General features: G+C 40.9%; 1 protein-coding gene across 8 annotated transcripts in view; it reads left to right on the top strand.

Moving 5' to 3' along the window:
• Positions 1-12,676, top strand: part of ARHGEF6 (Rac/Cdc42 guanine nucleotide exchange factor 6) — a 165,898-nt gene that overhangs the window by 84,377 nt on the left and 68,845 nt on the right. For all 8 annotated transcript variants that reach the window (XM_060292531.1, XM_030845013.3, XM_070044698.1 and 5 more), the window contains one exon: positions 10,035-10,173. In XM_060292531.1, the coding sequence (XP_060148514.1) occupies positions 10,035-10,173 (139 nt within the window). The remainder of the gene's footprint in view (positions 1-10,034; positions 10,174-12,676) is intronic.

The following is a 12,676-nucleotide window of genomic DNA, read 5'->3' as shown; positions in this document are numbered from 1 at the left end:
TGTGAACATGGGATGTCTTTACACTTGTTTGTTCCTGCTTTAATTTTTTTCATCAATGTTTTGTAATTTTCAGTGTACAAGTCTTTGGTCTCCTTGGTTAAGTTTAGTACTAAGTATTTTATTCTTTGGATGCTATTGTATCAATAAATGAGATTTCTTTCCTTCTTTCTTTCTTTCTGTATTTTTTTGGATAGTTCATTGTTAATGTATAGAAATGCAACTGATTTCTGTATGTTAATTTTGGATCCTGCAAATTTACTGAATTCGTTTATTAGTTTTACCAGTTTTTTTGTGGAGTCTTTAGGGTTTTCTACATATAAAATCATGTCATCTGTGAACAGAGATCATTTTACTTCTTCCTTTCCCGTTTGGATGCCTTTTATTTTTCTTTCTTGCCTATCTGGCTAGGACATCCAGTACTGTGTTGAATAGAAGTGACCAAAGTGGGCATCTGTGCCTTGTTCCTGATCTTAGAGGAAAAAGCTCTGTTTTTCACCATTGAGTATGATGTGCTTTTCATATATTGCCTTCTTATGTTGAGGCAATTTCCTTCTATTCTTAATTAGTTGAGCATTTTTGTTTTTATCATGAAAGGATGTTGGATTTTTGTCAGATGCTTTTTCTGCATCTATTGAGATGATCATATGATTTTTATCTTTTTCCCTTTGAGTGTGATGTATCACATTGATTGATTTTTGTATGTCAAATCATCCTTGCATCCTAGGTATATTTCCCACTGGTCATGGTGTATGATGCCTTCAGTGTGCTATTACATTTGGTTTGCTAGTATTTTGTTGAGGACTTTGGCATCTATATTCATCAGGATATTGGCCTATAGTTTTCTTTTCTTGTGGTGTCTTTCTCTGGCTCTTGTATCAGGGTAATGCTGGTCTCATAAAATGAGTTTGAAAGTGTTTCTATCTCTTTAATTATTTTGGAAGAGTTTGAGGAGGATTGGTGTTAATTCATTTTTTTAAAAAAAATTTATTTATTTTTTGGCCGTGCCATGGGGCACGTGGGATCTTAGTTCCCTGACCAGGGATCAAACCCACACCCCCTCTGGTGTAAGCGTGGAGTTTTAACCACTGGACCACCAGGGAAGTCCCTAGTGTTAATTCATTTTTAAATGTTTTATAGAATTCACCAGTGAAGCCATCTGGTCCTGGGCTTTTCTTTGTTGGGAGGTTTTTTTGTTTTTTTGTTTTTAAATTAATTAATTTTTGGCTGCGTTGGGTCTTCATTGCTTTCTCTAGTTGTGGCAAGCGGAGGCTACTCTTCATTGTGGTGCATGGGCTTCTCATTGTGGTGGCTTCTCTTGTTGCACAGCACGGGCTCTAGGCACGCAGGCATCAGTAGTTGTGGCATGTGGGCTCAGTAGTTGCGGCACACAGGCTTAGTTGCTCTGCGGCATGTGGGATCTTCCGGGACCAGGGATTGAACCCATGTCCCCTGCATTGGCAGGCAGATGCTTTTTTTTTTTTTTTTTTTTCCGGTACGCGGACCTCTCACTGTTGTGGCCTCTCCCGTTGCGGAGCACAGGCTCAGCGGCCATGGTTCACGGACCCAGCCACTCCGCGGCATGTGGGATCTTCCCGGATGGGGGCACGAACCCGTGTCCTCTGCATCAGCAGGCAGACTCTCAACCGCTGCGCCACCAGGGAAGCCCCCTGGGAGTTTTTAATTGTCAAGCTAGTCCGCGCTCAGACTCTTGCAGTTCATCACAGTTTCCATTTGAGTGGTCCTACCAGTTACTGGCTCCAGTGGCTTCTCCTCAGGGAAGTTGATCTCAGTTCTAATTCTTTGTGTTTGCCTGTCTTTCTAGATTTGGGGGTGGTGGTTTTCCCTGTGATCTCAATTCTCAGTGGATCTAAGAAAAGTAATTGATTTTCAGTTTGTTCAGTGTTTTTCTTGTTGCGAGGATGGTAATAATAATTTCTAAGCTCTTTGGATGTCAGAGCTGAAACCCAATGTCCTTTTATGGGTTTTTGAATTATTTTATTTTATTTTACTTTTTAAGCAATTTGTTTAACTTACATTTAATAAATGTATAGGGTTGTGCAACCATCACCACAATCCAACTTAAGAACATTTCTGTCACAGAAGATCCCTTATGCCCATTCCAGTCAATCCCTGCTCCCACCCCCATGAATTATGTTTTTAGTGTTTGCTTTGAGGCTTTCCATATATATATCTTGTCTGAATCTGCTTCATGTTTACAGTAACTTAATTCTAGTGAGATATAAAAATGTTACTCCTAGTATACCTCTATTTCCACTTTCCTTTTTGTGCTACTGTTGTTATACACGTTATGTCTATATGTTATGAACCCAATAATACATTGCCATCATTATTATTATTTTAAATTTATTTATTTATTCATTTATTTAATTTTTGGCTGCATTGGGTCTTTGCTGCTGCACGTGGGTTTTCTCTAGTTGCTGAGAGCAGGGGCTACTCTGTTGTGGTGCGCAGGCTTCTCATTGAGGTGGTTTCTCTTGCTGCGGAGCACAGGCTCTAGGCGCGCGGGCTTCAGTAGTTGTGGCTCGCGGGTTCAGTAGTTGTGGCTCACGGGCTCTAGAGTGCGGACTCAGTAGTTGTGGCGCACGGGCTTAGTTGCTCCGTGGCACGTGGGATCCTCCTGGACCAGGGCTCAAACCCATGTCCCCTGCATTGGCAGGCTGATTCACAACCACTGCACCACCAGGGAAACCCGCCATCGTTATTATTAATTTTCTATTAATGAAACTGAGAGAAGGAAGGAGAGTGAGGATATATTTATAGCATTTGTTATATTAACATTCTTATTTACTGTTTGTGTGAAGTGATACCTCATTGTAGTTTTGATTTGCATTTCTCTAATAATTAGTGATGTTGAGCATCTTTCCATGTGCCTGTTGGCCATCTGTATGTCTTCTTCGGAGAAGTGTCTACTTAGGTCTTCTGGCCATTTTTGGATTGGGTTGTTTGTTTTTTTGATATTGAGTTGTATGAGCTGTTTGTATATTTTGGAAATTAAGCCCTTGTCAGTCACATTGTTTGCAAATATTTTCTCCCAGTCTGTAGGTTGTCTTTTCATTTTGTTGATGGTTTCCTTTGCTGTGCAAAAGGTTAAAGTTTGATTAGGTCCCATTTGTTTATTTTTGCTTTTATTTCTATTGCCTTGGGAGACTGACCTCAGGAAACATTAGTACAATTTATGTCAGAGAATGTTTTGCCTATGTTCTCTTCTAGGAGTTTTATGATGTCCTGTCTTACATTTAAGTCTTTAAGCCATTTTGAGTTTATTTTTCTGTAGGGTGTGAGGGAGTGTTCTGACTTCATTGATTTACGTGCGGCTGTCCAGCTTAACCAACACCACTTATAGAAGAGACTGTCTTTTCTCCATTGTATATTCTTGCCTCCTTTGTCAATGATTAATTGACCGTAGGCCTGTGGGTTTATTTCTGGGCTCTTTATTCTAGGGGTAGTTTTTTGAGACCAGTCTTTGAAATTTGCTGGTTCTCTCTACTGACCTAGCTGGCCTCTTGTGTAGCTTGTTGTTCTTAATTAAGAGGACCAGCCTTCTCTCATTTGCTTACCACCAAAATCTTCATTGCTTTTGCAAGAGACCTTAGGCTTGAATTTCCCCACACTGTTTTTCAACTAGAACCAATTCCTTTGAGGAAAGCTCACTGTTCCTATAGTCTGTCTGCCTTTCCCCTGGGCAAAATCTTTGAGCCACTGCTCTGGGTGCTGGGCAGGGCAGTAGCCTCTGTTCTTCTCTGTTTACCTTTCCCAGCACAGAACCTCTACCCTGCAAGCGAGCTGGGGTGAGGGTAATTTGGTGCCAGTATTTTCAGCCTGCGTCCTCCCTCTCCGTCCAACCTCTCAGCCACACTCACTAGGCATTCAGCATCTTCAACTCAGAGCTGAAGCAGTTGAGATACGCTAGTGAGATATTGTGTCCTTGGGTTGGGAGTTGAGGGCAGAGGGAGCCCTCTCTTGTCCACACTTTCCTGGAGTGGCTTCTGGCAAACTGAGCCAGGAGGAGGGAGGAGGGAGAGAGGGAGAGAGCAGGTCATGGCTCAAATACCAAGCTCTCCCTGTTCTTACTGAGTTTTAGAATATTTTCTTGAATAAATGTTTTCTTCATTTACCAGATGTCACTGGAACACTTGCTAGAGACTTTAAATGGTTGTTTTTATAGGTTCCAGTAGCTCTGCTTGTTTCCCCGGGGGATGGGTCCACATAGCATCTCATGCCACCGTCCCCTTCATGCCTCTCCTTGATGTCAGCCTAAAAACTTTTTCCCACTTTTGTATTGTCTCAGTTTACAGTTCTGCCACTTAGAAGCTGTGTTACCCAGGGGGATTCACTTAATCTTTAAGCCTTAGTTTCCTCACTTGTAAAATGAGGATAAAATCACCTACCTTGCAGGGCTGGTGTGAGGATTCAATGCAGTAATGTACACCAAGTACCCGGCATATAGCACAAGGTGCTTGCCGCCACCTCCCATGTCTGCTTTATTCGTCTTCTACCAGCTTCTCGTTGTTTTTTAGAAAAAAAATTATGCAATATTTCAAGCATACAAAGAACAGAGATAAAATAAAGTGCACCCACGTACCCACCATTCAGCTTAAGAATCAAATTGTCGCTGCATTTGGAGTCCTGTGTATACTTTCCAATATTTCCTGCTCCTCCCTCCCTGCCCCGAGGGAACCTCAGTCCTGAATTGGTTTTTATTATTTCCAGGAATGTTTTCATACTTCACTACTTATCTTCAATAAAGAAAAATATGGTTCAGAGGCATTTTTCCTGTGATGGCTACGTAAACATCCTGTGTGGATAAGGGTAAATTTCTTAATGCCAATGAAAAGAGATCCCATCATGTTAGCTTGCCATTTATATGAGCATGTATTCTTTTTCTTCTGATCTGAGAACAGCAATTCTGGATAAATACCAGAAAGAAAGGGTGTACCTCAGATGGCAGACTTGTAGTGTTTAGAGAATTTTCTGTTGTAATTCTATGTACTAAAATACTACTGACTCTGCATTCACCCATGTTAGGAGTTTAAAGTATAAATAACAGTAGAGATTCCTTCAAACATTATGATTTAAAGTTTGTTGCACAGTTAATTGAAAGATTCTCAACTTTGGGGGGAAATTATTATACCCTGTTTGCTTGATTTTGGTTAGTGATTTTTTTAAATTGAAGTATAGTTATTTACAATGTTTCAGGTGTACAGCAAAGTGATTCAGTGTACATATATCTATGTATATATATATATTCTTTTTCAGATTCTTTTCCATTATAAGTTATTACAAGATACTGAATATAGTTCCCTGTGCTATACAGTAGGTCCTTGTTGTTTATCTATTTTATATATGATTAGTGATTTTTTTGGAGAATTTTATAATATCCCTTGAAATGATGGAAGACTCACTGGAGTCCCATAGAACTGAATTTTTACCTTAGTGGTTTATTTACATGTAAGGAATGAAAATTAAATTAAAATACTTGGGGTTATCCTCAGAGGTGCTTCTAATATAATCTCAGCTATTTTCTAGGCATCTTGTCGTAATTTATGCTGACATACTAGAGGCAAAGCATACTTGAGTGAAATTCTCAGAAAATTCAGATTAAAATCCTGTTTTATATGAAGGTTTCAGCTGAAATAGGGACATTGGTGGATTTCTGCTAAAGCTGTAGACGCTTAGAGGCGGGAAAATCTCTGAGTCAGAGCAAGCCAGTTAGGTGAACTTCTTCATTTCGGCCGGCAGGTAGCAGTATCATACTAGAAATGCTTGTGACGATTGACAGTGAGACCAGACGCAGCCTGAAAATTGTATGACTGTGTGTTGGTGCCTTGTGAAAAGTGCAGTGATGCATTATCTGAATTTGGAGATATAAGCAGACCCCAATCTTGATATGTTTGTTCCCCATATTTACATATATTTGAATGACTGCCCCAGTCTTTTGCTCGGCCCTGGGTGAGGTCTTTTGGGATTTCCCCTCTCTCTCCCCTTCTGGCTTGCTATTGTGGCTCTTATTTCTTCCTGGGAGAAACTTCACCCTTACAAAAATACCCACTTCTCTCCCGTGCTTCGTTGTGGCATCCATCCTTTTCACAAGGGAGAGGAACCCGGCGGCGTGAAAAGACAGAGCGGGGAGAGGAGGAGAGAGTTAGCACCGAGGCAGATCTGGACCTCACTTCCGGCTCTATTGCGGCGACTACCACAAACACCACGTGTTCTTTTCCTCTTGTTAGTTTTATTCACTCTCTGTTTACCACTGTTGTCAGCAATGAAGACTTTGAGAAAAACTCAGAGCTGTGTACTTGCTTCCGGGACGAAGCACATAGGGAAAATTCTGAGGCTAGATTCTGTTCTGTCTTTGAGGAACCAGGGAAGGGAGCAAGTGAGACTGACCACAAACAAAAAGTGGTGGGGAGGAAGCAGGCAGCCTAGTCTCTGGGACTGGATCAGTGAAAAAAGGGCTAAGTGAGATCCACCCAACCCAGTGTGAGCGGCATCCCGGGGATTTTCCACTGGCCACGCCCAGCCTCCCAGTTCCTCGTGCCTCACCTCCCCATTCCAGACCACGGTGATTCCCATGAAAGGCTGGTGGCGAGAGAGTGAGGCGAAAAGAGGGGAAAATCTGGTCCTTTTCTAGCTGCTCTAGTTAGAGTTACCATCGTTCAAAGTGGAAATCTATGCAAAGATTCTACAGAAACACTGTTATATGAGATGGTTAAGCCCTGTAGTGTTATTATAATGTATGACACTTTTCTTCAGTTTTCCAGCCCAACCTAGAATATACCAGAGCCCCATCCACCATGCATTCTCTAAGGGTATGTTGAGTTTCAAACAACATTCATACATTGAAAACTGCTTCTGTGGTATCACATCACATATACAGAACCTGTTAAACTTGAAAAGCACTTCAAGCAGGCTGTATAAAACATAAAAGCTACATTTGAAAGACAGATTGTGTTTTGGTATACTGACATATATTTGCATGTTATATTTGTGTATGATATTAATTTGTGCATTAAATTTATTTGGCTAAGTAAAATGTGTCTTTGAGGATCTATTTATCATAATGGGCAGTGGCTTTATAAGGCAGTTTTGTTCTTTTGTTGCACTAGTCTAATGTTACTTTTTCCCTAATAGCCAGTGTTTTATTCTGAGATAGTGATCTCACGTTATATTGAAAAAAATTTTTAAATTCTTTTGTAATATTTAACAAGCCTAGAAGTTAGAATGCTGCATGGAAAGTAGAAGTTAGAATGCTGCATGGAAAGTAATAAAGTACACGTTAGCATTTGCTTTTAATTGTTGTAACCCTTGTATCAATTAGAGTAGAACGTTGAGGATGCAGGTAGTTATTTACTCATGGAAAGGAAAAAATAAGACTTGTTTACCAAATTGAAAAGAAATTAGGAAAGTGATTTTCTCAAAATTACATACTCAAATGCTCTCTCCAACTTCGAGTTATTTTCCTAATTATATTTTATATGTGATGATCATTTTTTAGTCTAAGCCAAATCTGACCCACAGGCAGGTTAACCTGTGTTTCCCTAGTCGCTTGCATTAAGCACTATTTCTTTTTTAAAAATTTTTATTGAAATCTACTTGATTTACAATGTGTTAGTTTCAGGTATACAGCAAAGTAATTCAGTTATACATATATATATTCTTTTTCATATTCTTTTCCATTATGATTTATTACAGGATATTGAATATAGTTCCCTGTGCTATATAGTAGGACCTTGTTGTTTATCTATTTTATATATAGTAGTGTGTATCTGTTAATCCCAAACTCTTAATTTATCCCTTTCCCCTTTGGTAACCATAAGTTTGTTTTCTATGTCTGTGAGTCTGTTTCTGTTTTGTAAATAAGTTCATTTCTATCATATTTCAGATTCCACATATAAGTGATATCATATATTTGTCTTTCTCTGTCTGACTTACTTCACTTAGTATGATAATCTCTAGGTCCAAAACACTATTTCTTCTAGAAGTTCTCCCTGCATTATTCAAGTCAGCTCAGCTCCCACCCTCCTTTTTTTCATGGTTTAGACCTCAGAGATGGTCCATGCCACTGCTGTGTTCCACATCGAGCATCAGACAGTAGTGATTTCCAGCAGACCTGGGTATGAACCTTAATGTAGCTATTTACTTGCTTTCACTCACCCTTTCTGAGTCTCATGTTTCTCGTCTGTAAAATGAAGATAACACCTGTGTTGGAATGTTGTTGTGAATATTAAACAAGAACAAATGTATGCAGAGATCTTAGCATGAAAGATTTTAGTCTTATAAACCCCAATATTTAAGGTTCACAATTTTAGTAGGAAGTAGGTTTTATCTCTGCTTTACAAATGAGTCAGCTGAGGTTGGTAACTGATCAGGGTCACTGAATCTGTTTTATGATTTCAAGTCCAGGGCACTTCCCTCCCCTTGGCTGGAGCAAGACTGCAAAAAATGATAAAACAGGTAGGCTTGATGGTTAGATGTGACCACTCAGATGAGATCTATCTTCCGTGACATCCCTGTGATTCTGCGTGACTCAAGGTTGCTGTGTAACAGCTGAAACGATGTCTTTTTCTCTCCTGCTTGCAAAAGCCAAGAAGAGGGAGAGTATCTATAATAGGGGTAACCTGCAACCCACCACACCCCCAAACCCCCTAGTAGGTTTTCACTGATAGCAAGTTTCTTTGAACACAACACAACTTTTTGCAACATGCCACAGTTGGGAACCGCTGTCGAAGATGTGTTCTAGGAGAATAAGTAGATCATTTGGTAGTAGAGGGTTCCTCTTGGAGAGGGATGAGAAGATTGGTGGGGCCAGTGGGAATCCAAAAAGTTAAGACTTGATCTTGCAGGCAATTGGAGGTTCCTGAGTAGGAAAGCAACAGGAGTTAAGTGGTGGTTTGCAGGGTGCTTCACAAGCCGGAAATCCTGGAAGCTGGGGGGTCCATTGGACTATTGCAGTGAACTAGACCAGAGAGATGAAGGCCTGAGCTGAGTCAGTGGCAGTGGGAATGGAAAGGAATAAACAGGCACAAGAAGGTTTGTGACGGATTAGATATGCGTGGGTGAGCAGGGAGGGAGAGGGGTCAAGAGATAAGGCAGGTTTCCTTCTTTAATTCTATGTTGCAGAGATATAAACTAAAATGATCTTGCAGCCCCAGGACTCAGTATCCTATTGGTGGAAAGGAGACAGTCCAGAGGGTGCTGAAGGGCAGAGAAAACCCAGGCTTAGACTTAGACATTTGCACAACATGGTTCCTAAGATATTAATACAGTCTTTTTTTTTTTTTTTTTTTTTTGGCCACACCTCGCGGCTTGTGAGATCTTAGTTCCCCTACCGGGGATTGAACCCGGGCCCACGGCAGTGAGAGTGCAGAGTCCCAACCACTGGCCCACCAGGGAATTCCCTACAGTCTTTTCTTTTTTTTTAAAGCCGAGTTATTTGGGTAGGCTGCTGCACTGTTTTCAGATCCTAGGCTAAGTGATTAGACATGCAAACATGCTGCTATCTGGATTTAGGACTTGATTCTCGCTCATTACAAGTGGGTGTCCCAGTGATAGGGAGCTCTTGGTGAGTTACTCCCCTTGGCATCTCATCAGCCAATAACTAGAATGTTTGCAGTGACTAAGAAAAGATTTTTTCAAACCTGACGTTGAGGTCGTATGATAGATTGTATGCCCCATGCCTCTGGGTGCAGGCTTCTTAAGGGCAGGGGTTTTGGTTTTCTTCACGGCTGTATTCCCAACAGAGAACAGAGCCTGTCACTTAGTAGGTGCTCAATAAATAATTGTTGGATGAGAAAATAAAGCCAGGGATCATAAGTGCCTGGTTCACCGCTGTAGCCCAGTGCTGTGCGCCATGCTGATTGAATTGAGTTGAAGTGCGTCGGACAGCATTTGTGCTGGTGATCCAAAATTTATTTGGTTTTCTATGTTGTGAAATACAGGAAAATTATGTTCAGTTGGTAACTCTTTACATGGAATATTAAGCAGTAACAAAACTATATTCGTTCTTTTGCCAGTGATGATCTGGAACGATTTATGGAAAATCAAGGTGCATCTAGCCCAGGTATCCTCATTTTAACAACAAGTCTCAGCAAACCTTTCATGCGACTGGAAAAGTATGTTACTCTCTTGCAAGAGTTGGAACGGCATATGGAGGTAAGGGAAGGCGAGCTATTTTAAGCTCCTGTACAAAGGATGAGCCTCTGCTCTGGAGGAAGCAGCCAGTACCGCCTCCAAACTAGCCTTACTGAGGAGTTCAGAAAAAACCCGGGTTTCAAAATTTACTTGATCCAGTCTTCCCTCTTCCCGGGCTTTTAGTTTTCCTCTTTATGCAGCAAAATAAGAATGGGACATTCTTTTTTTTTTTTCCCCTCTGAAGATTTTTTTTAACTTATTTTTACTTATTTTTTCCAGCTTTATTGAGGTATGATTGGCCAATAAAAATTGTGTATATTTAGGTTGTACAACGTGATTTTTTAAAGGTGTACAATGTGATGATTTAATATACATACATTGTAAAACCATGACCACAATCACGTTAATTAACACATCCATCACCTCACATACCTACCTTTTTTTTTTAGTGAGAACTTTCAAGATCTTTTCTTTTCTTTTCTTTTTTTTAAGCAACTTTGAAGTATACAATACAGTATTATCGACTATAGTCACCATGCTGTACATTAGATCCCCAGGACTTATTCATCTAATAACTGAAAGATACCCATACTTTACTATTAAATATTCGTGATCATTCTCCCTCCCCTCTCTTCTCCCAGCCCCGGTCCTGTTGCTTCCTCAAGTCTCTGCTCACTGGTTGACTTAGGTTTACTTCTGCCCTCTCATCTGTAGATGGTGGTTCTACAGAGAAATCTTCCACCAAGAAACCTTCTGTTGCTCTGATATATGAACCAGCTTTCTTGTGGGAGCTAAACAAAGCAGAACAGCATCAGAAAATGTACAGAACATTTTTCATTATAGACAGGAATGTTTATCCCTAGAGCACTGTGGTCATTCAGCTTCATGACTCTGGATTACAATGGAAGATTCTGGTGTTTCTTTAAAGATGAATGAATGGGTCCAGTCTCAGTTTCTCTGTTTACGCAGCCATACATCTCCATCAAAGCCCCCTCACATTTTTTGTTTAAAAATGCACAGTGTACTTGCAACAGCTGTAGCATAGCTATCACCTTTTCTAAATATTCAGATTTGCACTGAGGCCTGAGGATTGAATATTGTTGCCTCAAGAGCCCAAATCCTCTTTATTAGAAGCCCGTCAGCAGGGGTAGCTTCTCGAGCCGCTCTTGTGTGATGGAGCATGGGGGATGGGGATGGGTGAGGAGGGCCCGAGGGGGGAAGCTGCGTTTACCCTACTTGTTCTTCCTGTGTCTGGGGAAAGGTTTTGAGGTTTGAAAGGGTTTGATTATCTTTAAAGAGAAAGGTTGCAGGAAGGTGTTGACCTCTGGATGGCTTTCCAAAAGCTAAACCTGTTCACCGAACCGTTTGTGGTTTGCCCCTCCTTGTTTATCACAAAAATCCAGAAACGCGTGGCCCCAGTTTCTGGAACTGCTCAGTGCTGAAGTGCAAACAGACACTTCATTTGAGGAAATAAAATCCCAGGTGCTCCCACTGCTTGCATCCTCTGTCCTGGCCCTTTTTGTCTCAGAGCCCGTTTCCTCTCCTCCTCCGCTGGTGCTGGTGGTCACCTGCCTTTGGCTGCCTTTCATTTCCCACCATCAGATAATACGTATCCTGAGAACAGGTTCACCATCTGGTGAGACACTTTATCCAGCTTTCTGATCACTGAGTATGGCTGCTGGCTCATGGCAGAGTGGAACTTGAACTTCTCAACGATCAGCCGATTTGCAGAAGGATACATTTATAAAGGAGTACAACCTTTCTTTTCAGAAGCAGTGCTGCTCTTGGCTTGGGTCAGACCCTTAGTCCACTCAGCTCTGTATTTTATCACCCAAAGCTGATCAAACAGCAGATTTTGTCTTCCTTTTACTGCTGCTGAATTCCAGAGGTTAGCTGGACATCTCCCGCAAGGAGCCCTACTTTCCCTTCATAAACAGTTATGCAGATGTGGATCCCTCAAAGCCATTTTGAACCTGTCCACTTTTCAGGGTTGTGAGTACCGTGGAATTGCAGACCAAATATAATCAGCTTGCTTAAGAAGGAGCACATGGTATGAGACCTGGAATTTTTTCCCGTCTGCCATGTTGAGTCTGCTGAAAGAAGATGGAGGCGGTGTAGGAAATGAGATTGGATTGAGTTCTCTCTAACCACCACTCTGTTTCTACAATTCCCTACCTCTTGTCATTTACTAACAACATGACCTAATGATGCCCCCCCACATAATTATTATTAATTATCCACGGTATAACAGCAAAAAGGCAAATGGGAACTCTTGCCTCGATAACTGTACCTAGTATGTTGTTACCAAATATATAATGTGTTCCCAGCCATCTTAATTTCTTCATCACCTAATCATTAGAGGTGCTGAGATTCCAAATGCTCAAATGCTGTTTTATTTTTTAATCTTCAAGTTAGCATACGGTAAAACTGACTTTTTTCTTTTGGGGTACAGGTCTATGACTTTTAACATGTGTATAGGTTCGAGTTACCACCACTACTGTCTTGATACAGAACAATTCCATCA

Source organism: Globicephala melas, chromosome X (assembly GCF_963455315.2).
Source record: "Globicephala melas chromosome X, mGloMel1.2, whole genome shotgun sequence".
In the NCBI taxonomy this organism is placed as follows: Eukaryota; Metazoa; Chordata; class Mammalia; order Artiodactyla; family Delphinidae; genus Globicephala; species Globicephala melas.
Note: the sequence above shows the minus strand (reverse complement) of the source record. Positions and strands in the feature narration are given on the sequence as shown.